General features: G+C 45.8%; 1 protein-coding gene across 1 annotated transcript in view; it reads right to left on the reverse strand.

The window, feature by feature from the left end:
• The window catches only part of maml3 (mastermind-like transcriptional coactivator 3), a 173796-nt gene that overhangs the window by 78425 nt on the left and 69823 nt on the right, over positions 1-25548 (reverse strand). Inside the window, exons 2-3 of the mRNA XM_079499674.1 lie at positions 15049-15873; positions 9907-10860 (exon numbers count right to left, since the gene is read on the reverse strand). Coding sequence (XP_079355800.1) covers positions 9907-10860; positions 15049-15873 — 1779 coding nt within the window. The remainder of the gene's footprint in view (positions 1-9906; positions 10861-15048; positions 15874-25548) is intronic.

Below are 25548 nucleotides of genomic sequence, written 5' to 3' on the forward strand. Positions count from 1 at the left end.
GGGACTAGTGGACAAGAGATCCAGTATAAGTCATTTTACACAACGCGTCGCACTGCAACGCGTTGTGAACGTGACTAAATCAACTGTAGATTTAGTCAACTAAAATCCTATGACATTTAGTCGACTAAAACTAGAACTAACATTCCAGGTAGCTAACATGTGACTAAAACTAAATTAACCCTATTCAAGAGACTAAGGCCGTTTTCACACCCAAAGTTCGCTTAGAAGATCCGGATCAAGGATCAAGGACCAAGGACCAATATTTGCATTTAGATTTTGGTCCGTTTGGTGTTCACACTGGACTTTTTAAAGCGTACCAAATATATGTAAACAAATGACACGTGGACATGTTAAGCGAACCAAATAGTGAAAAAAAGAAAAGAGGTCGCATCGCAGGCTTCGTCATAACTTTGCGTGGTGGCGGCGGCGCATGCTTAATCCATTGAGACCTGGAACGCATCCATGTCACGTTAGCGTTTAACCACATTAACCATTAACCCATTTTGGGGCGGGAACCCGTTTTGGTGTTTTAAACATTATGTTATAATTTAGCTATTGAAAAATAGCAGATCTACAAGCTCATAGCGCGCCACCGAGTGGCGCGCTATGAGCTTGAAGGTCTGCTATTTTTTAAAAATCGTTAAAATGTGCCTCAAATCTTTCAGAAAATTGTCATGATTTAGAAAACTTTTTTTTTAAAGTTTCGACATCAGGCCTGAATGGGTTAAAATAAACAGATCTACAAGCGTACATCGTGTACCATACCGTACATACCATTCCGTGTCGATAACTCTGTTATTTTTACACATGTGAACCTTGTACGCTGCCATTAAATTTGCGCTGCGCTTCGACATATATGCGTCTACTATTAAAATCAGACAGCTAGCTGTCATATCAATAGTGATCCCCGTAAAAAAGACATGCTTTTAGAACTAATTATTAATGCAGCCTCACAACTGCCGATGCCCGACTGCTATTTTGGCACTTGATTGATAACTCTTTTTTGTTGTCACCGAGTCTCTCGCACACGCACAACGTTGGTATTATTGTACTTTAGGGACAACATTGAAAATATCTGCAATTCTTTGGTGTGTGAGATCACTATGCAACCTAAGTATAAACTAGTGGAAACTGCAACCCAAATCTTATCCCAAACTATAGGGTTGTAACGATATAGTAAAATAGATTTTTTTAATTTCAAGAATCGAAGTGTATATCGAAATGAAAACGGCAACATTGACTATGTATCGTATCGTTTTGCAATGCAAATAATCGGTATGGAATGGTTTTGCTATGTAAAAAATCAATTGTATCAATACTACATTTTTGTGCGTGGTATTTAAAAAAGAAAAAGAGGGGTTTAATTACTTATTAAAATAATGTCAATGTGTGCCTATATGATGACTGTATTGTCTGTCTTTTTAATATACAGTATGTATGCATTTCCTGAATGGGAGTCTATCAATAGCCACTTATTGCCACTATGGTTCATTGTTCTTGCCATGTCTTTGTATATTTCATCTTTTTATTTACAATAGTGTTGTGCCTGAGCTGTTTTTCCTTTCTTTTATTTTCTTGTTTGTTATTATGTTCTCGTTGTGTAATGTCTGTGTTCATTGTCCTTTGTTAAAACCAATAAATATACTTTATAAAAAGATAATAATAATAATGTCAATGTATTTTAAGTAGTCACTGTATCGATTTCAAATCATTGAATCGCATCGTATCGCCATAATGAACCAATATAGTCCATGTATCGTGTACCATACGTATCGTATCGTATCGCTGTTAAAATGTAGCGTTATACATTCTAAATATGCCCCTATATATATACTGAGCAAATGGACTGTTACCACCTTCAATAATAATGGTAATAATAGTCTTTATCGTCTCTACGTCATATATTTTCTTTGTCATGGACACTTGTACATTTACATGAATAATTCTACTCGAGTTGAAAGCATTGAGACCCATTTTAACCCTCAATGGCTTCCTTTCTGAAAAATAACGTCATTGTAAAAAGATTCACACGATTGAATCGATTTGCGTGCGCGCGCGTGCGTGTGTGTGTCTCCCAATCAGGCAGCTGCCAGCAGCAGCTGCAGGTCAATAGGTCATGGTACAAACAGACATTCCGTGCTCAAACAGCACAACACAAAGCTGCTCCATGGAACGGGGCTAACACCGCTCAAAAACAGTAGACCACATCATCATCGTCACACACAGAAAGCCACACACACACCCGCGCGCGCACGTGCTCTCCTCTACTCCCACAGAGACAAACACTGCCGCAACGGAGACGGTAACCGCGACTACGGGCATAAATTAGCGTCATGGCGATATGCAAAGCGAGGGAGCCGGCAACAATTAAAGCTTGACTAACGAGCTTTTGAGGAGCGGGGCTGAAGTTTCCCTAAGCAGCTGCTAACTGGATTAGCCTGAGACGCGGGCGCGCATGCACACACACACACACAGACTGGGAGAAACAGAGATGCTATACTGCCACCACCTGTGAGCGAACAAACAAACAAAGGCTAAGGCTAATGTGCAAAAACAGACAACACACACACAGCTACTGTAGCGATACTGTGCCCGGGCCGTGGCGTACAGGCAAACAAATATCTCGGGACGAGACGAGGGGCAGCAACACATTTGGTTCATTGTCTTATAGAAGGTCTCGGGACGAGGGGCAGCAACACATTTGGTTCATTGTCTTATAGAAGGTCTCGGGACGAGGGGCAGCAACACATTTGGTTCATTGTCTTATAGAAGGTCTCGGGACGAGGGCAGCAACACATTTGGTTCATTGTCTTATAGAAGGTCTCGGGACGAGGGCAGCAACACATTTGGTTCATTGTCTTATAGAAGGTCTCGGGACGAGGGCAGCAACACATTTGGTTCATTGTCTTATAGAAGGTCTCGGGACGGGGGCAGCAACACATTTGGTTCATTGTCTTATAGAACGTCTCGGGACGAGGGCAGCAACACATTTGGTTCATTGTCTTATAGAAGGTCTCGGGACGAGGGCAGCAACACATTTGGTTCATTGTCTTATAGAAGGTCTCGGGACGGGGGCAGCAACACATTTGGTTCATTGTCTTATAGAAGGTCTCGGGACGGGGGCAGCAACACATTTGGTTCATTGTCTTATAGAAGGTCTCGGGACGGGGGCAGCAACACATTTGGTTCATTGTCTTATAGAAGGTCTCGGGACGGGGGCAGCAACACATTTGGTTCATTGTCTTATAGAAGGTCTCGGGACGGGGGCAGCAACACATTTGGTTCATTGTCTTATAGAAGGTCTCGGGACGGGGGCAGCAACACATTTGGTTCATTGTCTTATAGAAGGTCTCGGGACGGGGGCAGCAACACATTTGGTTCATTGTCTTATAGAAGGTCTCGGGACGGGGGCAGCAACACATTTGGTTCATTGTCTTATAGAAGGTCTCGGGACGGGGGCAGCAACACATTTGGTTCATTGTCTTATAGAAGGTCTCGGGACGGGGGCAGCAACACATTTGGTTCATTGTCTTATAGAAGGTCTCGGGACGGGGGCAGCAACACATTTGGTTCATTGTCTTATAGAAGGTCTCGGGACGGGGGCAGCAACACATTTGGTTCATTGTCTTATAGAAGGTCTCGGGACGGGGGCAGCAACACATTTGGTTCATTGTCTTATAGAAGGTCTCGGGACGGGGGCAGCAACACATTTGGTTCATTGTCTTATAGAAGGTCTCGGGACGGGGGCAGCAACACATTTGGTTCATTGTCTTATAGAAGGTCTCGGGACGGGGGCAGCAACACATTTGGTTCATTGTCTTATAGAAGGTCTCGGGACGGGGGCAGCAACACATTTGGCTCATTGTCTTATAGAAGGTCTCGGGACGGGGGCAGCAACACATTTGGTTCATTGTCTTATAGAAGGTCTCGGGACGGGGGCAGCAACACATTTGTCATATAGACGCATGTAGTTGCAAGCAACCACTGAATTGAACCAATTGAATCACTTGGAGTCGACTTGCGTCGACGTGCATCACCATGCGTCGACGTGCAACAGGACAATATCACACCGCTTGGACGAACGCTATAAAATAAACCTTTAGTTTAGTTTAGTCTCGACCCATTGGTGTGGTTTGGGCATTAGAGCTCCAATTAGTGCTGGACTCGACTCTCATCTGAGCCAAGTCATTTGCACCTTGCAGGTATTATTAGCTATTCTACACTTAAACTAGAAAAAGTGCCCCTTGGGGCACAGGTCTCCACCAGTGCAGGTCAGGTTGTGGCCTCCTGGTGGCGCTATAATAGGCCAATGTTCTCGCCTTAAATGGCAATTGGATGATTTGAGGCATTTTGTTCCAAAAATGTGTTTTTGTGAAAAGGGTGGGATATATTCCTCAGCCTAGTAGGAAAGTGCGTGAAATACTTAATGTAAATTGAAAAGTCGGCCTCCTGGTGGAGCTATAACAGGCCGTTCAGGAAAATTCGGGGCATCTAGGGAGTGTGTGCAAAATTTGGCATGGATTGGGCCAACGGTGCCGGAGATTAGCTGGTAACGGACACACACACACACACAGAGAGGTCCTTGACTTTCCTTTTAATATGTTCCTTGTTCCCTTACGAATAAATCTCCCGCTGTTTTCTCCTTCCTTCTTCCAGCCATTCTCTCTCTCTGCCCTACACATCCTCTCTGCTCCCTCAAATAAATCTCCCACCCTCCTCCCTCACTAAAACACACACACACACACACACACACACACACACACACACACACACACACACACACACACACACACACACACACACACACACACACACACACACACACACACACACACACACACACACACACACACACACACACACACACACACACGGCAGCAGCCACAAAGGCCCCATTTTAATAAATCTGCTCCTTTATTGGTGCTGAGTGTCTCTGGCTCAGGGAGAGAGAGAGAGGGATGAGAGGAGAGGAGGAGAGAGAGAGAGGAGAGGAGAGAGAGAGAGGAGGAGGAGAGGAGAGGAGAGAGAGAGGGATGAGAGAGAGAGGGATGAGAGGAGAGGAGAGAGAGAGGGATGAGAGGAGAGGAGGAGAGAGAGAGAGGAGGAGGAGAGGAGAGGAGAGGAGAGAGAGAGGGATGAGAGAGAGAGGGATGAGAGGAGAGGAGAGAGAGAGGGATGAGAGAGAGAGGGATGAGAGGAGGAGAGAGAGAGAGGAGGAGGAGAGGAGAGGAGAGGAGAGAGAGAGGGATGAGAGAGAGAGGGATGAGAGGAGAGAGAGAGAGGAGGAGGAGGAGAGGAGAGGAGAGGAGAGAGAGAGGGATGAGAGAGAGAGGGATGAGAGGAGAGGAGAGAGAGAGGGATGAGAGGAGAGGAGAGAGAGAGAGGAGGAGGAGGAGAGGAGAGGAGAGGAGAGAGAGAGGGATGAGAGGAGAGGAGGAGAGAGAGAGAGGAGGAGGAGAGGAGGAGGAGAGAGGGTGGAGAGGAGGTGGAGAGAGGGATGAGAGGGATGAGAGAGAAGAGGAGGAGAGAGAGAGGGATGAGAGGAGAGGAGGAGGAGAGAGGGTGGAGAGGAGGAGGAGGAGAGAGAGGGATGAGAGGAGAGGAGAGAGAGAGGGATGAGAGGAGAGGAGGAGAGAGAGAGAGGAGGAGGAGAGGAGGAGGAGAGAGGGTGGAGAGGAGGTGGAGAGAGGGATGAGAGGGATGAGAGAGGAGAGGAGGAGGAGAGAGGGTGGAGAGGAGGAGGAGAGAGAGAGAGGGATGAGAGGATGGGAGACAGAGAGGAGGAGGAGGGCGGGATAACTGTTGCCATATCATGGACATGCAGGAGGCAGAATGAGAGAGACGGACAGATAGAGACAGGTCAGACAGAGGTGCATGGACATGCACACGCCTCATATAGCGCGCACACACACACACACACACACACACACACACACACACACACACACACACACACACACACACACACACACACACACACACACACACACACACACACACACACACACACACACACACACACACACACACACACACACACACACACACACACACACACACACACACACACACACACACACACACACACACACACACACAGTCAGTAATTCACCGGCCTTGAAGTAACGAGCAGCAACAGGAAAGAGACCACGAGGGCATTAGCTCGAGCATGTGAGTGTGTTTTGCGTGTGCGTGCGCGTGTGTTGTTATTTATTAAAGGTATAGAGCTAGACTGCGGCCCGCTCAGCATCCTGAAGGTGTGTGTGTGATGGACTGACTGACTGACGCGTGGGCTCGGCCAATGGCGCGACAGCAGCTGGGGCTGGCTGCGGTCGCCAGGGTATATAGGGGGAAACAGTGCCCGAGGTGGGCCGGTTGGTAATGACGGCAGCTAGCTTGGCTTAGCGCTCCAATCTCAGCCATCAGTCAACTGTGACAGATTGGGGATATGAGCTAAGAAGCCGTTTAGCTTTGGTGTGTGTGTGTGCGCGTGTGTGCGTCCGTGCGTGTATGCATGTATGTCTAGAATTGGGGGTGGAGGGAGGGAGGGAGGGAGGGAGGCTAGGGCTGCTGCTGCTGTTGCAGATGCATCAATACTCTGTAGACAGGCCATTTTCCGATGTCTATTCCCAGCCCTGGCTTGTTGCTGGGGCAACATATACCGCCATTTTACCTTTTCGCTGCACCTCTCTGGAAGGCTTCCATGAATCAGTGGTCCATGTTCTGTAAACTCTCTGTCTCTCTCTCTCTCTCTCTCTCTTCGGCGCTGAACCGTTACTGTAAAATGAGCTGTGACCGTGTCCATGATTTAACTCGGAGAGTGTATACGGCTGTAACCAAATGGACGGTTCGGGTTACATCATAGTGGGCATTATTAACCCATTTTGGGGCAGGCCGGGAACCCCTTTTGGTGTTTTAAACATTATGTTGAAATTTAAGCCATTGAAAAATATCAGATCTACAAGCTCATAGCGCGCCACAGAGTGGCGTGCTACGAGCTTGTAGGTCTGCTGTTTTTGAAGAATCGTGAAAATGTGGCTCAAATCTTTGCTTCTGGGGAAGTCCCTGGAACGACATATTTTCAGATGGGGGGGGGGTCGGCGGGCCAAATACATATCATTTTTGGGGTTCTTTTGGGGGACATGAAATATTGAGCACCACTGACATAGAAACATTGGTATTTCGGATGATTCAGAAGACATTTTTTTTTAATTTCGACGTCAGGCCTAAGTGGGTTAACAGAACACTGAATGTTGACATGTGACGTTTCGTCATTGACCCGTTCGTCAGGCACGTTTGTGACCGTCACCAGAGCACTGTATGCCACATGGAAGGACAGCTTGATAATGAAAATATTATCGTCTTATTGGCTTTCAGTGGAATCGTATCATATCTCTGCTGTCGGGAGGAAACCTCATAACTCCAAAATGTTCATTTTTCAGGAAATGAAAAATATTATTTTTTCAGGAAATTAAGAAAACCATATATTTTTAAAACAAAGCAATACTGCCTCATCAAAGTGGGTGTTGTAACTTTATATATTGTCAATGACGTCCATGAGAGGGGGAGAGGTGGTGGAGTTAGTTGCTTTAGCAGACATTTTGAGGGTCCAATGGAGTTAAGGTTTTGTCCAAAGCACTTTTTACTACTTTCCATTCGTTCAAAATTTTCGAAACAACACACAGACGTATAAAGGGTGTTCAATAGCACTGATTTATGCCAAAAAATCTAAACCTCAAAAATTGAGTTATGAGGTTTCCTCCCAACAATATAATATGACAATAATTATTACCTACATTTTAAAACACAAATTAGGTACTATAAAAGTGTCAGCAACATACAGTAAGCCATATCGTGGTATGTGTAATATTGAACAATATCTATATGATTATTGTGATATTCGTTTCAGTCATATCACCATATCGCCCTTTCTCCTTCAAGGTGAAACATATTTGTTAAATTGACGCACACACGCACACCCGTACACACACTCCTCTCTTTCTCTGTAGCTCTAATTAATTAGTCTCATGTCACGCAGCTGCGTCTAGATTCTCCCATAGGTGGAACCCCGGGTATTAGACGGACAACCTATACCTCAAACGCTAACCTAACCCTAACCGCAAGGACGGAGCAGCGCATGCCGCGAGTCGGACCTTTGGCGTGGTGGATCTGCGCGTGCTTCCCCAATAAAGGCTCTACGACAACACGATTTTGAAACCAACCTTGATCAAACAAAGAACTTCCCAACAGGCGTTAATACAATATCTCACTTTGAAGAAGACGATAAACACGTACATGAGAAACACAGGTTGTTTCAACCCCATGTCCAATAATGAACACAAGCTATACAGAGAAACCACGACAGAACACAAGGAAAGCCCAGGTAGAGACAGAGACGGCAGCATGTTAACACTTATGATGCTGCCAGAGTTTGTCAAAATAAAAGGCGCTAGAGTGCCAAGCAGATGAGGCTGATTTTACTCTGAAAAGCCTTCCATTTCCTTCCCCAAAAACCGGGAGGTATAATCTTCCATTACTACCTCGTGCTGTCAAGTATCATCTCTCTTTAGAAGCGTTTATATTCCATAACGAGATGCTTGGTTTAGTCAGTAATGAGGACAGAACATGGCCGTTCTGATCCAAACCAAGGACAGAGGAGCAGACACAACGCCAAATTGGTTCCAATACTCTTATATATAGCGAGAAAGACTATACTCAAGCTTTGGATTCATAGAGACGTTCCTACACTGGATGATTTGTACAAGGAGGTACAATGACTGTGGTTCCTCTGGAGAAACAGACTTATCTCCTCCGCGATAACATGGAAGGGTTCACGATGGAACCAGTCTTAGATACAGTGGACCCTTCTAGACTGCGCTTCAATGTACCTTATTGAACGGTAGTGAATAACAAAGACTCTGGTGTAACTCTACTCTAATGTACAATCATGTCAAGACTGTGGTGTGCTCATTTTGTCTTGTTGTCTTCCTATGGTAATAAGAAAAATGTGTGTTTCTATATACATTGAATTGCGATTGAAAAGTTGTGAAATTTCAGAGCCTCAATAAAAAAAACGGACAGCGACGTAGATTCAGAGATAATAGACAGTTTTGTCGGCCCCGTAAACCAGGAAGTGAACGGCTGCGCGCATGATGCGCAAAACATGTCCATGTGTGCTGAACAAGTCGTTGCCAAGCAACGGGAACTGTCAAAAAAACTGGATTACAGCAATCACGTTTTATATCATTATTAAAAAGGACCTCCTTTACGTGTTTTTATTGAGAGGACGTGTGGAGACGTCTTTAGCATAAAAGGTGTTTGTAGTACCTTGGTATGGAGGTTTGTCTGCAGCCCTAAAGTCACAACTGCTGCAACAACTGAACATTCAAAGATTGTCAGACAACCACTTCAGAGACTCTATACATCCACGTATGATAACAGCATCCTAAGGTTGGCAAGGAATATCACCTCTAATACTAGCCATGTGTTTTGTATGGAGAATATACTGTAGGTTGTTGCCTTCAGGAAGGAGATATGGTGTCCCAGCATACAATAAGGTCATATCAGACTAAAGAGGTCCTTTGTCCACCAGTCGACTTTGAGGCTTATAATCAGGTGTTTTAGTAGCCACATCTAGGCGGTGGACATTGCTCTCGTCTTCATGTCTTTATGTACTGTTGTTCTTTGTACTATGTGTCAAATGTGTGTATATGTGTTTCTGCATACATGGCTGCTGGGGTCGCAAGACAAACTTCAGTGTGAACTGACAATAAAGTACTACATCACAATCATATGTTAACTACAGCAAAAACAACGAAACGACTCGGCTATACACGAAAAGACTCCGAGCCAAAGCGGAGTGCGTCAGAGATGGCGGTTATGGAGCCAAGCGTGTCGGTTCCTTACCTGGCCGTGAGGCTGCATGGCGCCGTAGGACATGTTCTGGTTCAGAACCTTCTGCTTCATCAGCAGCATCCTCTTCTGCTCCTCGCTCAGGTGCGCCGTCTGGCCCGGGATGGGCCCCTGCGTCTGGCCCGGCCCTCCTCCCTGGCCCCCGCCCCCTCCTCCTCCCCCTCCGCCCTGCATGTACGGGGGCATCATGGGGTTCTTGACCTGGCCGGCCCCTCCCCCTCCTCCTACCATGGGCGGAGTCATCCTCTGGCCCATGTGATCGACGACCATGGCGGAGCTAAAGTGACTCAGCGGCTTGGTGTTGCTGTAGGACAACATGGCCTGCTGCTGCTTGGAGAGCAACGCGTTGGGACCCATGCCGTTTGGCTGCTGCTGCTGCTGCTGGGCCAGCATGCCCTGCATGGTGTGTTGTCCGTGGTTCTGCGGGAGGTAGTTGTTCATGGGGGCCTTCGGGGGCCCGTTGTTGGGGGTCATGCCGCCCTGCGACGCGTTAAAGGCTTGCGGTGGATACATCATGGGGCTGTTGGGCTTGTCCTGGCTGAAGGCGGCCGAGCCGTAGGGGCTGGTGGGCGCGCCCCCCGCGGGTGACCAGTTGGTCGCCTGCTGCTGCTGCTGTTTCTGCTGCATTAGCTTAGCGCGCTGCTGCGCCGCCATGGCCTTCAGCTGCTCGGCGTGAGAGAGTTCGGGGGTGACCGGCGGGCCTCCGGTGGGCCCTCCTCCCGTACCCGTGGTGGGGTTCACCATGAAGCCGTTGTTCCTGGTGGTGCCGCCGCCGCCGCCGGCCGCCTGCGTCTGGACCTGGGCCGGCGTCTGAGGGGAACGGGCCACGCAGTTGTGCAGCGGAGAGCCCGACGCCATGCCGACGGCCGGGGACTGCTGCAGGGGCTGCTGGGGAGGGGTCCCGTTGGCCGCCGTGGCAAACTGTGGGCCGGACGACGAGGGACGGACCTGAGGAGGAGGAGACGGTAGGAGAGGCATTAGAGCAGTGGTTCCCACGGTTTCATGTCAAGGACCCTCAAATCGACATTTATTTGGGCCGCGGACCGCCCCCATTTAAAACATATGCCAGAGACCCTGCATAAGAGAGGATTTTCACGGCTCTGGCAGTGATTCTCAACCATTTTAATTTCAAGGACCCCCATTCAATGGCATTTCTATCTCTGGGACCCCAATTCATATTGTAAAATCATACAGTAAGAAAATATGTAATGAACTTAGCATTCCTGACATGATGACAAAAGATGAAGTGAAATACTGTTCTCATCTATTCACTATGTGTCTAACTCTTTCCCCCACCACAGCCCCATCTAGTGGTCTGTCGCAGAACGGCAGCCTTACTTTGAAGCCGATTTGGTGAACTTCCGGCAACACGGAATCATTTCCAGGGCACTCGTTAGATACTATCGTTTTCATCACAAGCGCTGAAACGGTCCCACGGGGTTGCGATGATTTTTTTTTTTTTGACCTCCAAAAACATTGAACGTTTTGTATGATCACCTCAATCTGAGCTTCAAATCCAACACAAAAAAACATTTAGATCGTCGCTAAAGATAGTCTGGATGAAGGAAAACAATCGACGACGCCACCAACGCGGAAGCGAAGCGTTGCCGGGCGATGGTTCTCGTCCTAGGCGATCTGTGACCATAACTCGCCCGATGTCGCCTTTAGCTGGGAATGAGTTAAGTGATAAGGGCCTTTCTTGGCCCCACCCTTCTCCCACTGTTTATATTGTGTTTAGTTTCCAAGATGGCCGCAGCACCAGGAGGGGGTGGGGCGGATGTGAGCGGGCGGGGTCGACATATGCCCTTACCGAGCTGCATTCAAGACACTTGCCTTGTGTCTGACACCTGACTTGTGTCTGAACACAGCTTTGATGGATGTGTTCTGCCCCCCCCCCCCATCAAACAAAATGTTTGGTCAAACCATATGGGCTTCCATTGGAAATGCATTGGAGCGGCCATTAAACACAGACACAAGACAGGTGTCTTGAATGTGTGAACGCAGCGCAGTAAGGGCATATTATGTCAACCCCACCTGCTCACCTCCGCCCCACCCCCTCCTGGTGCTGCGGCCATCTTGGAAACTAAACACAATATAAACAATTGGAGAGGGGTGGGGCCGAGAAAGACCCTTCTAATGCAGTTATCACAATGTTCCTAATACCTCCGTCTTTTTGTTCTCTTGTGTTCCTCACATGTAAGTGAACATGTCTTAATAATTCCAAAGTAAACAGTTAATTAAAAACATAAACCAATTTGTACTCTCAGCCACCCACAGCAAGATCTAATTTATTTTCGCTAGTCACAACAGCACATCATTCTCTGCCAGCTCTCATTAACAGAATGTATTTCTCAGTTCTAATATGAACTCTCTTATCACGTCTCCATATTTTGTTATTGGATGACAGCCCATCCTCTCACAAATGAGTCAGTGATTGCTATGACTAAAAACAGCCCATCCTTCTGAGCATGAAGGCATGGCAAATGTTCAGTATTTCTAAAAAACAGATTGATTCTCATCGCCAATATATTGCCTGTTGCTAACGTGGTGGGGGCGTGGAAGATTAATAATCCATCGCAGCTGGAGAGAGGGAATAGAGTAGGTAGCTTTTCTTTCTTAACCCGTTTAGGCCTGACGTCAAAATTTTAAAAAAAATCTTCAAAATCCTGACAGTTTGCTGAAAACCATATGTTTCTATATCAGTGGTTCTCAAACTAATTCATGCCGAGGACCCCAGAAATTATGTGGAACCGGCCGCCAACCCCCATCTGAAAATATGTTGTTCCAGTGACCTCCCAGAAGCAAAAAATAGCAGACCTACAAGCTCGTAGCGCGGCACTCGGTGCCGCGCTACGAGCGACCTTTGTGTTTTTAAAACATTTGGATATAATGACCCGCCTCTAGAGTTACTACTTCCTAGTGCGGCAGTCGAGGTGGACGGGTGGGAAATTTGGTATATATAGTATTTTTTTATTGGCCTAAAATATTGTCTATATACATATATTCATGAATCCACTTGCTGACCGGCTGATAGTATTGGGCAATTTGTTTTATAGGGGTTTCTTGTGACCCTACCATTAACATCCTATGGGGGGGGGGGCATTTTCGATGACGTCCCACCCGAAAATGACATTGAATGTTGCCCAACAGACGCTCCCAGCCTGTGGAGCGATGCGATCCAATCTCCGTCCTTTTATTAATCTCCGTCTGTCCTGAGCGCTGGGCGTTACTATTTGATAGGACGGAGAACTCCGTGTATGCCGCTCGGGGTGTTAATAATGGTTGTAATATGGTTCGGCGCACAAAATCCTCTGGTTTTCTACCAGAGCACAACCAAATCCTCAGCGCTATGCTTCATTTACGCTCCATGGCACGTCGGTCGGCGTCGAAAACAGCAAACCTACTACTATACAAGCTCACAGTGTGTTGCATGTGTGACGCGTTGTGAGCTTGTAGGTCTACTATTTTCGACGGACGAATCAATTGGGCCTTTAACCCATTTAGACCGTAGGTCCTAGCGCATTTTTATTGATATCAAACGAAAGAAAAATATTCAGAATTTTTTTCTCTTTTTTTTTTTTTGGAGTTGGCCTCTCCTTCTGCACCATACTCCTTGCTCTTCGCATGCGCGTTGTCGTTCACTTCCCTGTTTACGGCTCAGAAAGAATGCCTCGTATCTCCTGATCTAGGGAGCTCTCCGTGGTTTTGACCAGATGGAAATCTAAGCTCTTCATTTCTGACTTCTGACCTGCCTCTCGTTCAAAATATGAACGCGAGGGATTATCGAGCGACTTTATGGTAATCATAGCCGAGGTAAGCAAGCAACATTATTTCTCCAGGTTTTTGTACGGAACGGAAGGGGCTTTCAGAGTAAAAGCTGCCATAACTGCGGGGCACCCCGAGCTGCTATTTTGAAAGAAATCCCGGCGCTGATTGTGTTAATTCGGACAGCGTCCAAATGGGTCCACGCGGTTCCATTTGACACTCGGTAAGACCCAACGATGCTTCTCGGTAACATTTTTATTTTAATTAATCACTTAATTTTTTTTTTCTATTCTTTTTTCACCTAAACATCATCATTGATGTGCATTGTTTAGTCTTGCAATGCCATTGGTCATGCTATTTGCATATAAATACACCCCACAGAGGCACAAATTTACACAACTTCAAAATCTCTGGACTCAGTGCAATTTCTAATCAAAATTGACCTATGACCTTTAATCTTTAACCCTGATAAAAGTAACTAAAATGCATGTAATACATATATTTGTGTGATCATTAGAATGTCTAGAACATGTATCATGTATTATTGTGAAAGATATCCACCGAATGTAAATTATTCATTTATTATTATTATTTTAATAATTATTATAAATGTGCATAACATTTTTTTTTTACATATTTTTTTAACATCAGTCCTAGTAGTACAAAGTAGTAGTAGTAGTACAAGTAGAAATGTATCCGGGTTTTACAGGGTTACGCCTTTTTCAGATGGGGAGCATGTGACGCAGACGCTGTCGCCTGGATCAACGACAGGTCTGCTCATGAGGGGCGAGACTCCTGCTGAGAAAAAACAAAAAACGAAACGAGCACGAACGCGACAATTTCACCGGAACGTGCCCACCCACGACGAGGCAGTCGTCGTGTCAGTCGCTGCCTGCCTGTTGGTAAAAGGCCTTCACAGCGGATAGATACGGTACGGCAGTGTTTCCCAAAAGTGGGGTCTGGAGACCCCCAGGGGTCCTTGAGGGAATTCCAGGGGGTCCCCAGCTAAATGAATCGTTTTGAACCAAATGGACCCTTTATGGGTCTGTACCTTATGGGTCTGTATCTCTAGAATGGAACCAAATGGACCCGTTAGTTCCATTCGTACACTCTCAGAGTTAAATTAACATTGATTTTACAATATAAATTGGGGGTCCCAGAGATAGAAATGCCATTAAATGGGGGTCCGTAGCCTAATGCATGTCAAACTGGGGGGTCCTTGAAATTAAACGGGTTGAGAATCACTGCTATAACCGTAAAGATCTTCTCTTATGGCCCCCATAAGAGAAGATATCATTTCAAATAGGGGTCTGTGGGCTGACGAGTGTCAATTTGGCATGAACGTAGATACGGTACGGTTACGGTACTGACCTGTGGGGAGCCCATGGGGACCTGCGGTCCCCCCTGAGGAGGAGGAGCCTGAGGGGGCCCCGGCGCCCCCCCACCACCACCTCCGGGTGGCGCCGCCGACGCGTTCCCCGAGCCCTCCGGGGGTCCCGGCGGCGTCTGGTTGCTGCCGGGCCGACCGGCGGCGGTGACGGCGCAGAACTCCGTCTCCTTCTTGTCCTCGAAGTCCTCGTTGAAGAGGTCGTGCATGTCGTCCTCGGGCACCGTGTTGGCCAGCTCGTCGATGAGCTCCTGCCACTCCTGGTCGTTGAGGTTGATGTCCGAGAACAGCTTGTTCTGGTTGGACAGCGAGCCGGGGTCCGAGCCGTCCGGTCCGTCGTCCAGCGGCTCCTGCTTCAGGTCCTTGAGGAGACCGAAGCCGTCCTCCAGGGAGTCCAGCGAGCCGTTCAGCTTGATGTCCGGCGGGAGGAGGTGGCCGCCGCCGCCGCCGTTTTTGCCCAGTTCGTCCGACGCGGGCCGCCCGCCGCCCGACACGTGGTTGTTGTTGTTATTCGGAGTGTTGTTGTTGTTGCCGCCGAGGTGAGGCCCGTTGGGCAGGCCGCCGCCGCCGCCCAGTAAGGGCTTGATGTCCATTTGGTGGTGTAGTGGAGAGATAGGAGGAGGGACGCCGTTGTTGATGTTGTTGTTGTTGGGGAGGCCGCTGAGCGAGTCCAAACCCCCGCCGCCGCCGCCGTCCTTCCGTAGCCGCTTGGTGGTCGGGGAGTAGCTGCCGCCGTCGCAGATGCCGTTCTGGTCGCCGTTGAGCGGGGAACGCGCGCTGTCCAGTTTCCTCTTGACCGTCTCCTGCAGCTGTGGAGGGGGGGGGGGGACAGGAAACAGGAAGTAAGATTAGAACCCGGGAGGATAGAGGGGGGCGTTTTTCAAAAATAGCAGACCTACAAGCTCGTAGCGCGCCACTCGGTGGCGCGCTATGAGCTTGTAGATCTGCTATTTTTCAATAGCTAAATTATAACATAATGTTTAAGACACCAAAAGGGGTTCCCGCCCAAAATGGGTTAAAACCTAGTTTTAACCTATAATAAAACCTATAATCAGTGGTTCCCAAATCTGAAAATATGTTGTTCCAGGGACCTCCCCCCAGAAGCAAAGATTTGAGTTAAAAAAACGTTCACTGTGAAAGAACATATTAAAAGATTTGCACCACATTTTCACAGTTTTGTTTCAAAAATAGCAGACCTACAAGCTCGTAGGGCGGCACTCAGTGCCGTGACATGAGCTTGTAGGTCTGCTATTTTTTCAACAGATAACGTTTTAAATAATGGTTCAAGTGGTTAAAAGCTATAAGGCGACACATTATGCGTCCTCAGCTTTGAATGGGTTTATATATCATTGTGTCGTTTACATTGCCGATGATCGTAACGATGTGAGAAGTTCAATGCACGAAGAAGAAGAACTCAAAACAATAATTGCCAGGATTTCAATTTTGCCTGAAATGACAACCAAATGATTGTCCCATACTGTTCACTGTACGCAGACAGGACATGCACATGAGACTGAAATAGAGGCTGAGAAGGAGGTTCGCACAAAATAAGAAGACAAGATGATGTCGGTATATGTGCAGGAGAGAGAGATGCATGCTACTGTATTGCTGCGTTCACACTGGTACCGTAGATGCAAAAGATTACAAAGTGTATTTGTAGCTTTGCAGGTCACAGATGACTAGTATGAACACCTCTCACTTTTTAGAGAGGATTTGTCTTGCAATTGCATTAAACTCTTAAACGCATAACTATGTTGGGAATACCTAGACCCGGCCTTTCGTTTGTATTTCTTTGTCATCTGTTGTAACTACGGTTACAACATTTTCAAGGACAAAATCACAACATGAAGAGAGGAGTTAACGGGCAATTATGGGCACTGTATTTTGCCCGTAAACCTCAAGTTTAGCAGGCATATACAGTAATATACGGTAATATACAGGTGTGATGGTACAATCCGGGAGTTTACGGGAGTTTGTCGGAAAGTTTAACGGGAGTTTACTGTAATGTACACATCCGTATTCCAAGCTTTTTGCGCAGTGAAATATCATGAATATCACGAAGGTCGTCATTATGAATTTTACCTAGAGACAAAGAAATTATTATAATTCTAATTTATTGAAAGTAAAATGGCATGGAATAATATTTTCTGCTCTGTCTTTTAAAAACCTACGGCAATTTAAGCAATTTTACGTAGTATAGCTCGAGGCGTTACCACATCTATTTGTAAAACTCATGTATTTTACAGTACATTACAGGCAGGCTATTATCGTTTTTTCTTTTTATCCCACGATTTTGCAACCCATTTCTTTCACCCAGTGTCAATTATCTAATTGTAATCCTGGGCGTTACACTTCCTCTGCCAACCTGGGGGGGGGGGGGGGGGGGGGGGGGGGGTTCCTTCTATGCATGAGGAGTCCAAGCTGCTTCTTTTCACCTGACAGGGGGGGGGGGGGGGGGGGGGGGGGGGGGGTTCCCCGGCCAGACATAGCGCGTGGAAGGAACCAGTTCCTTTCCCCTCCATCCGCCCCCCCGGCTGGCCAAGGGGAGGTAGTTTTAGAGACATGCGGTAATCCTGGTCTCTAAAACTACCTCCCCCTTGGCCAGCCGGGGGGCCAAGGGGAGGTAGTTTTAGAGACCAGGATTACCGCATGTTTTTTGCGAGGGTATACCTACCCTATAAGGGACACGGGGAGAACATGCAAACTCCACGGAGAAAGGCCCTTTCGCCAACGCAAATGGCAGGCTGTTATCAACCGACCGATTATTGGTCCCACTAAAGAAAAGATAAGGTATCAGATAAACTAACACGAGGCATTGATAGTCGATTGAGCTTCATACCACACTGACAACTTCTGCCTCTACTGTGTGACCAGGTCAAACACTGTCTGTCAACGCTATTGATGTCTGCAAGTCATGTGGATAATACAGCACTTGGTATAAGCCGACTAGCTGAGGGGTGAGGCCCGATAAATATTTAGATGTCTTTGCACGCGCGCACGCACGCAAAAGACACTTTCACATGGATAGATGGACGCGCACAAGGCACTTTTGCCTCTTTGTTATTCAGATGGAACGGCTGACAAAATATATTCAGATTGTATTCTGACCCTAAGCTAGACCCACTCCTGCTGCTGGTACACACATAGACACACACGTGTGTGTGTGACACACACACACACGTGTGTGTCTATGTGTGTACCACTGTGTGTGTGTGTGTGTGTGTGTGTGTGTGTGTGTGTGTGTGTGTGTGTGTGTGTGCGCCTATGTGCCTGTGTGTGTGGTCATCCAATCAATAGTATCTAAATAATTCAGTTCTAGTCTATGCGAGTTTCGTTACTACTACAGAATGTGTGTGTGTGTGTGTGTGTGTGTGTGTGTGTGTGTGTGTGTGTGTGTGTGAGTGAGTGAGAGAGAGAGAGAAGTTGGACCAGGCTTACGCGAGCTACAGGCTTTCCCTAAATGTTAGTGACTCATGTTGGTAATAACAGAGCTGCCTTTCAAAGCCCACCTATAAAACATTACCCCATTATGCTGCTGGTGTGAACTGTATCGCACACACACTGTATCGCGCACACACACACACTGTATCACACACACACACACACACACACACACACACACACACACACACCTTTAAACGCAGAGTTCATCTCCTGACCAGCCCTCCCACTACACTGTTGAGCTGCAGTGAACTGTATGATACTTGGCTATTGTTCACTTGTAAATAATAATACATAAATAAAAGATTGTAAGTGAAACTAGCTCTAGATCTACAAGCTCACAATGCCAGAGAATGCAGATAGGGAGGGAGAGAGGTGGAGAAATAACACATAATGCAGGAGATGGGGGAGAGAGAGAGAGAGAGAGAGAGAGAGAGAGAGAGAGAGAGAGAGACAGAGAGACTGTGTGGAGGAGAAGAGCTGCTCCTCAGACAGATGGTCTCTTTCGTCTGAGTGGAGGAGCTACTAGAAGATGAAGAGAACAGAGTGAGCATGAGAGAGAGAGGGAGAGAGAGAGAGAGACGGTAAATATCGGTAGAGTGATGGAGAGGCATAGCGCACCAAATGACAGCGGGGAGCGAACGATGGGAGGGCGATCAGAGAGAGAGAGAGAGAGCGACAGAGGAAGAGAGATGGCGCCGCTAAGGTGCTGTTGTTATAGCAACCTGCTGCTCTGCTGCTTAATGCACTGCATCCTCTCCTCTCCTCTCCACAACTCCGCCTTCATCTCCCTCTCGTCTCTCTCCTCTTTCCGCCCCCTCGTCTGTTTTCTTCGCCTGCTCTCCTCTTTCCGGGGTCGAGCAGCATTTTAAAATCCACGTCGACGACGACGACGACATCTCCCGACGTGCGAGAGCCTTGCGTGCGTCAGCGAACCGTCCCGAGAGAGAGAGGGGGCCGCGACGTGGGTACGTTTAAGAGAGCGATTCTACAAATGTCTTCAAAATCCTGACAGTTTTCTGAAAAACCCATGTTTTCTATGTCAGTCGTTCGCAAATATTTTCATGTCAAGGACCCCCAAAAATATATGTAATTGGCTGCCGACCCGCCTCTGAAAATATGTTGTTCCTGGGACCCCCCCAGAAGAAAATATTTGAGTTAAAAATGTTCGCTCTGAAAGAATATATTCAAAGATTTGCGTCACATTTTCCCGATGTTTCAAAAATAGCAGACCGACAAGCTCGTAGCGCGACACTCGGTGCCGCGCTATGAGCTTGTAGATCTGCTATTTTTTGAAACCTGGCAATTTATGTAGTACTGTCTCTATATATACACAGTTCTCGATGGTCCAATTCAGCGGTTTTCAACCAGTGGTCCTTGAGGGGGTCACAGGTGTTCCCCAGCTAAAGGATGGAAAGTTACACACACACACACGCGCGCGCGCACGCACGCACGCACGCACGCACGCACGCACGCACGCACACACGCACGTTACTGACAAACAAGGAGAAGCAGAAATCAGAGTGGGAAAGAGCAGCATCTAAAAAAATAAAATAAAAATCCTGACAAAACCTTGAGCCTAATTTATTCGTCGACACATCACTGAACAGGTTAAAGCCCATACAGGCAGACAGACAGACCAAAGACAACTTGTCCAGACTATGTCGGGAGGTCAGTTGTGGAGACGTCATCGGGGATTACAAATGAGTTAAAAAGTGGCTTCTTCTGCAGAGCAGACGGATGACAGACAGATGACACCGCATGAGTTCACGGTGCTTTTTCCACACCTGCAGATAAATCATCTGAGATACCGAGTTACTGAACACAACCGTGCAGTCAGTGAGCATGGATTAAACATAATGTTGGTTACTTACAATTTAGGCATTTAGCAGATAGGCCTGACGTCGACATAAAAACAAAGTTCGCTCTGAAAGAATATATATTCAAAGATTTGTGCAGCATTTTTACGATTTTTCAAAAATAGCAGACCTACAAGCTCATGATCTTGTAGATCTGCCATTTTTCAATAGCTAAAGTATAACATAATGCTTAGTTAAAACACCAAAAGGGGTTCCCGTCCAGAATGGCAATACGTCATTTACATAAAGAAGTAGTTATCATGAATCATACGTAAGCTAAGAACGTAACAGTGGAATTAAACTATGCATATATAGTGCTATGTCTACATAAAATGCTGTATCTAAGTCTACTTGGTTCTCTCCACTGTGTGCTGCAAAATGAGAGAAAATTCATGTCTGACCCCAGATCATACGTGATGGGCACACATCATTTGTACAGAAGCTACTATATATCAACTAATAAATGAATCTGTGTCACGATCTGATCAACAGTGACGTCCTTTTGCCAGACGTCAGTGTGTCCGTGGACGTATGGGCGTCTCACACACACACACACGCACACACACACACACACACACACGCTCTATCTCTCTCTCTCTCTCTCTCTCACTTTATCCGTCTCTCTCTCTCTCTCTGTGTGCTGTCCAAATTATTAGGTTCGGCAAATGAGAGTGTTCGCCATCTTCAGCCACAGATGGTAATGGACGGCCGGTGTGGTGTGTCAGGTCGTGTAGCCATGCAGTCACTTCAACCTCCATTCTGAGTCAAATAGACCCGAGATACAACATACGTGTTGTGATACAACTCACAACACGTATAGATTTGCTATTTTTTGGGGCAAAAATGTTCTTTGCCCCAGAATATGGATGCTCGAAAATACATTACGTTTCAATTTATAAACCGATGCAATCGTGCAGCATTATACAGCAGGTCGTTTCGAGGAAGCAATCTCATTGGTTGAAACAGCCTACTAAGCCGCGCTTCAAACCAGCATCATGGAACACGTAATTAAAACAAAGAATTCAGCCGTGTTGTCCTCCCAGAGCGCAGACTGGGTGGCTAGGCTAGCTAGTTTCTTGGGACATCTGTGGTTTCATATGTCATTAAAAAATATGATTTTTTTTAGCGACTCTTAGTTTTAAGGGTAACTGTTGTATAATCGCAATATTACGCTCAAGGGTGTGCGTTACTGTCATTAATGGCACTTCTGCACTTCGGCTCGTTCTTGCAGCAACGCAGGCGTGCCATTAATGAGAGTAACGCACACCTTCTCGCGTGATATTGCTTGCATCTCATCGATTTGAGATCAAAGCATCACCACTGCCCAAAAAGTAAGATAAGTGGGACATGATGTGAATCATGCAGGTGAACCGTCCATCCTACCAGAATGTGACAGAACAAGAATGATGAGTGTTGTTTTTGGCAGCAAATTTTCATTTTAGTTTCAGTCAGTCTCTTGAATAGTTTATTTAGTTTCAGTCACATTTTAGTCACCTGGAATGTTTTAGTGTTAGTCTAGTTTTAGTCGACTAAATGTCATGAGATTTTAGTCCACTAAATCTACAGTTGATTTAGTCGACTAAAATGTATTTTGGCGGGCCTTGATGCCGGGCCTTGATGCACACAACGTGTTGCACTGCGATGCGTTGTCGCAACCAAGTGTAAAATGACTTATACTGGATCTCTTGTCCAATAGTCCCTTCCTAACATTTTAGTCTAGTTTTTATTTGTTGACGACATAGTCAATACTAATTGTCTTAGTTTTAGTCATCATAGCTTAGTTTTCATTTTGTTTTAGTCAGTGAAAAAAGGTAGTCGACGCACATTTTTCGTCTGCTGCGAAAATAACAGATCATCTGGTCGATGTATCACACAAAAGCACAAACATACACAAATTACACATGCAATTTCTTTCCTATAATGTAGGCCAGCTTGTACCTTGCATGCATGCATGCATGCATGCCTGCGTGCGTGTGGGCGTACGCACGTGTGTGTGTGTGTATGCGTTTGTGGGGTCTGGCTGGCCCACCAGACTGTGAAATTAGTCAATTAAATCAAACAGGTCTTTAATAAGTAGAGGTGTGTGTGTGTGTGTGTGTGTGTGTGTGTGTGTGTGTGTGTGTGTGTGTGTGTGTGTGTGTGTGTGTGTGTGTGCTTGAGTGCGTTAGATGGTCAAAAAGTAGAATGATTTCACTTATCACTTCAACTTTCTTGCAAACCTATGGAATCTATGAAATGCTATGTCACTGTGAGCTGTAAACCTACTATGGAATCTATGAAATGCTATGTCACTGTGAGCTGTAAACCTACTATGGAAACTATGAAATGCCATGTCACTGTGAGCTGTAAACCTACTATGGAATCTATGAAATGCTATGTCACTGCGAGCTGTAAACCTACGATGGAATCTATGAAATGCTATGTCACTGCGAGCTATGGCAGGGGTTCTCAACCCGTGGGGTGCGACTCCTCGTGGGGGTGGGGGGGGGGGTCCACTAAAGGATTTTTGGGGGTCCCCAAATTATTAAAAAAAATAAAAAACGTTTTTTTGTTAGGTTTTTTTGCAACTGAATGGCTGGAAATGGAAATGAAGAGTTTACACAGTACACATGCATGTATTTTATCTATTATTAAGATTATTTGTGCAGTCAGTTTGTATTGGGCGTGGGTCGCGAGACATGGCCAAAGCATTTCCGGGGGTCCCCAGACAAAAACGTTGAGAACCCCTGAGCTAGGGCTCTAAGCAACTAGTCGACTATTCAACTAGTCGACTATTCAACTAGTCGAATAGTCGACTATTCAACTAGTCGACAAGTAAATAAATCCACTAGTTGACCTTGTTGGTACTAGTTGATAAGAAAAAAAGATTTTTTATTTTTTATTCACGTTTTTGTAGGCCTCAAGATCAGCTAGATTATTAATGTACAAAGTTTTTAAATGTACAAATATTACGTTAATTTTTTTTACATGATAGGTAGTTAAACAACTAGTAAACTAGGCAAATAGTCAACTAGTAAAAATCACTAGAAGTGAAAGCCCTGCTGTGAGCCGTGATCAGAAACGTTGACTCATCCTGAAGAACAGACTGGATGCTACTAGTTAGTTAGTTAGTTAACTAACTAGGATGCTACTAGGCTTGTCACAATGAGTAAATAATCGCCTGATCTCAATTTTCTTTTTAAATAATCCTAATCATTAAGCAAAATAGTCACGTTTCCATGTTGAAAAATGCATACGTATTCAAGCATTTAAAAAAAAAATGGTGGAAATCTCCACCATTTCTTTTAGCTATAACATTATTAAATAATTATAGTCCGTTTTGTATAGGCTACGTGGTATAGCGGTCATTGTCAGTCATTTTATATTCCGTATAATACAAAATAGGGCTCAAGTGGTCCAAAGCCTTTGTCACGCCTCTTTGGACAGAATGGATTTTATCCACAGTGAACGGCGCAAATGCAAACATGACTAACCCATTTAGGCCTGACGTCGAAATAAAAAAATATATAGTTTTCTGAAAAACCTTATGTTTCTGTATCAGTGGTGCTCAATATTTCATGTCAAGGACCCCAAAAAGTATATGTAATTGGCCGCTGACCCCCCATCTGAAAATATGTTGTTCCAGGGACCTCCCCAGTAGCAAAGACTTGAGTTAAAAACGTCAGAAGAATATATTAGATTTGTGACACATTTTCACGATTTTCCAAAAAATAGCAGACCTACAAGCTCGTAGCGCGGCACTCGGTGCCGCGCTATGAGCTTGTAGATCTGCTATTTTTTCAATAGCTAAAGTATAACATAATGCTTGAAACACCAAAAGGGGTAACCCGTTCAGAATGGGCTAAAGTACACAGTAATAGCTTGACTTGTCACTTGGCCAGAGCCAGCTCAATGCTCGTCCTGTGTCTCACGGTTCACTGTTTGTTTGTGGAAGCCATACGCGGAAGAGAGAATGGAGCGCCGAGCAGCTCAAGACTGACAACCGTCTCTTGTCAAATAAAACTGTGAGGAATGCTGGGTGGCTTGTTTAATTGTTTGATGACAGGTATAGAGAAACTAGTTTGGTACTTTTCAGGGTGCTTTATTTCACTCCCCTCTTGACAAAAAAGCGCAGGAAGATTGAGTGAAACGGAAAAGTTTTTATATTACTCCTCCAGATTCTGTCCAAAAATCCCGCAAATCGTTACACACTATCTCTATATATCATGTGTTCAAGCCGGATCTGTCCGATATTTCATATTCCATCCTAATTGCCTAACATTGGCTTTCAAAGTTTTCAGGATTGGCCCATTTTGAACAAAAAGCCTCAAATCATGAACAAAGCGTGCAATTTACGTGAAATCTTTCACAGACGTTCCTACTAGGCTGAGGAATATATCCCACCCTTTTCACATTGGCCTGTTATAGCGCCACCAACAGGTGGATTTTTGCAAAACACATTTTTGGAACAAAATGCCTCAAATCATCCAATTGCCATCCAAGGCGTATACGAAATGGCACCCTTTTCACATTGGCCTATTAGAGCGCCACCAGGAGGCCACAACCTGACCTGCCCTGGAGGACACCTGTGCCCCGAGGGGCACTTTATCTAGTTCCAAATGTGGCCACAATATTATTCCAAATGTTTTCCAAATAGTAGATCTACAGCACGTCACGACTTGTGACGCAACACATTGTGTGTGTGACCTACGGTATATAGTGCAAAAAACTGCTTGTGATACTATATTAAACTCATTTTTCTGGGGACCCCCTGGGAGCACGATGTACTCAAATGTTTTTCCTAAGTAAAATTATCACTACGGAAATGCAGAAATAAGGGCCTTGCAAACGTGAAGCGAGGAATGCAGGCGTTGTTGCTTTGGATCAACGACAGGTCTCCTCCAGGTCTGTTGAAGAGGGTGGCGCAACAACGCAAGAGTAAAAACAAAAAGCGAAACAGAATCCAGGTCTGGTGAGTCGTGGGCGTGTGCACGTAACGAGCACACGCGTTAGGGCATTCACTTCTAGTCATTTTTACTAGTCGACTAGTTCTTTAACTGCCTATTATTTTTTTTGGAAATAAATATTTGTACATTGAAAAACTGTGTACATGGTGACTATAACTATAATCTACCTGATCTTGAGGCCTACAAAATCGGGAAAAATTAAAAAATATATAAACTTTTCTTTTTTTTTCTTTTTTAA

Source organism: Electrona antarctica (genome assembly GCF_951216825.1).
Source record: "Electrona antarctica genome assembly, chromosome: 4".
NCBI lineage: Eukaryota > Metazoa > Chordata > Actinopteri > Myctophiformes > Myctophidae > Electrona > Electrona antarctica.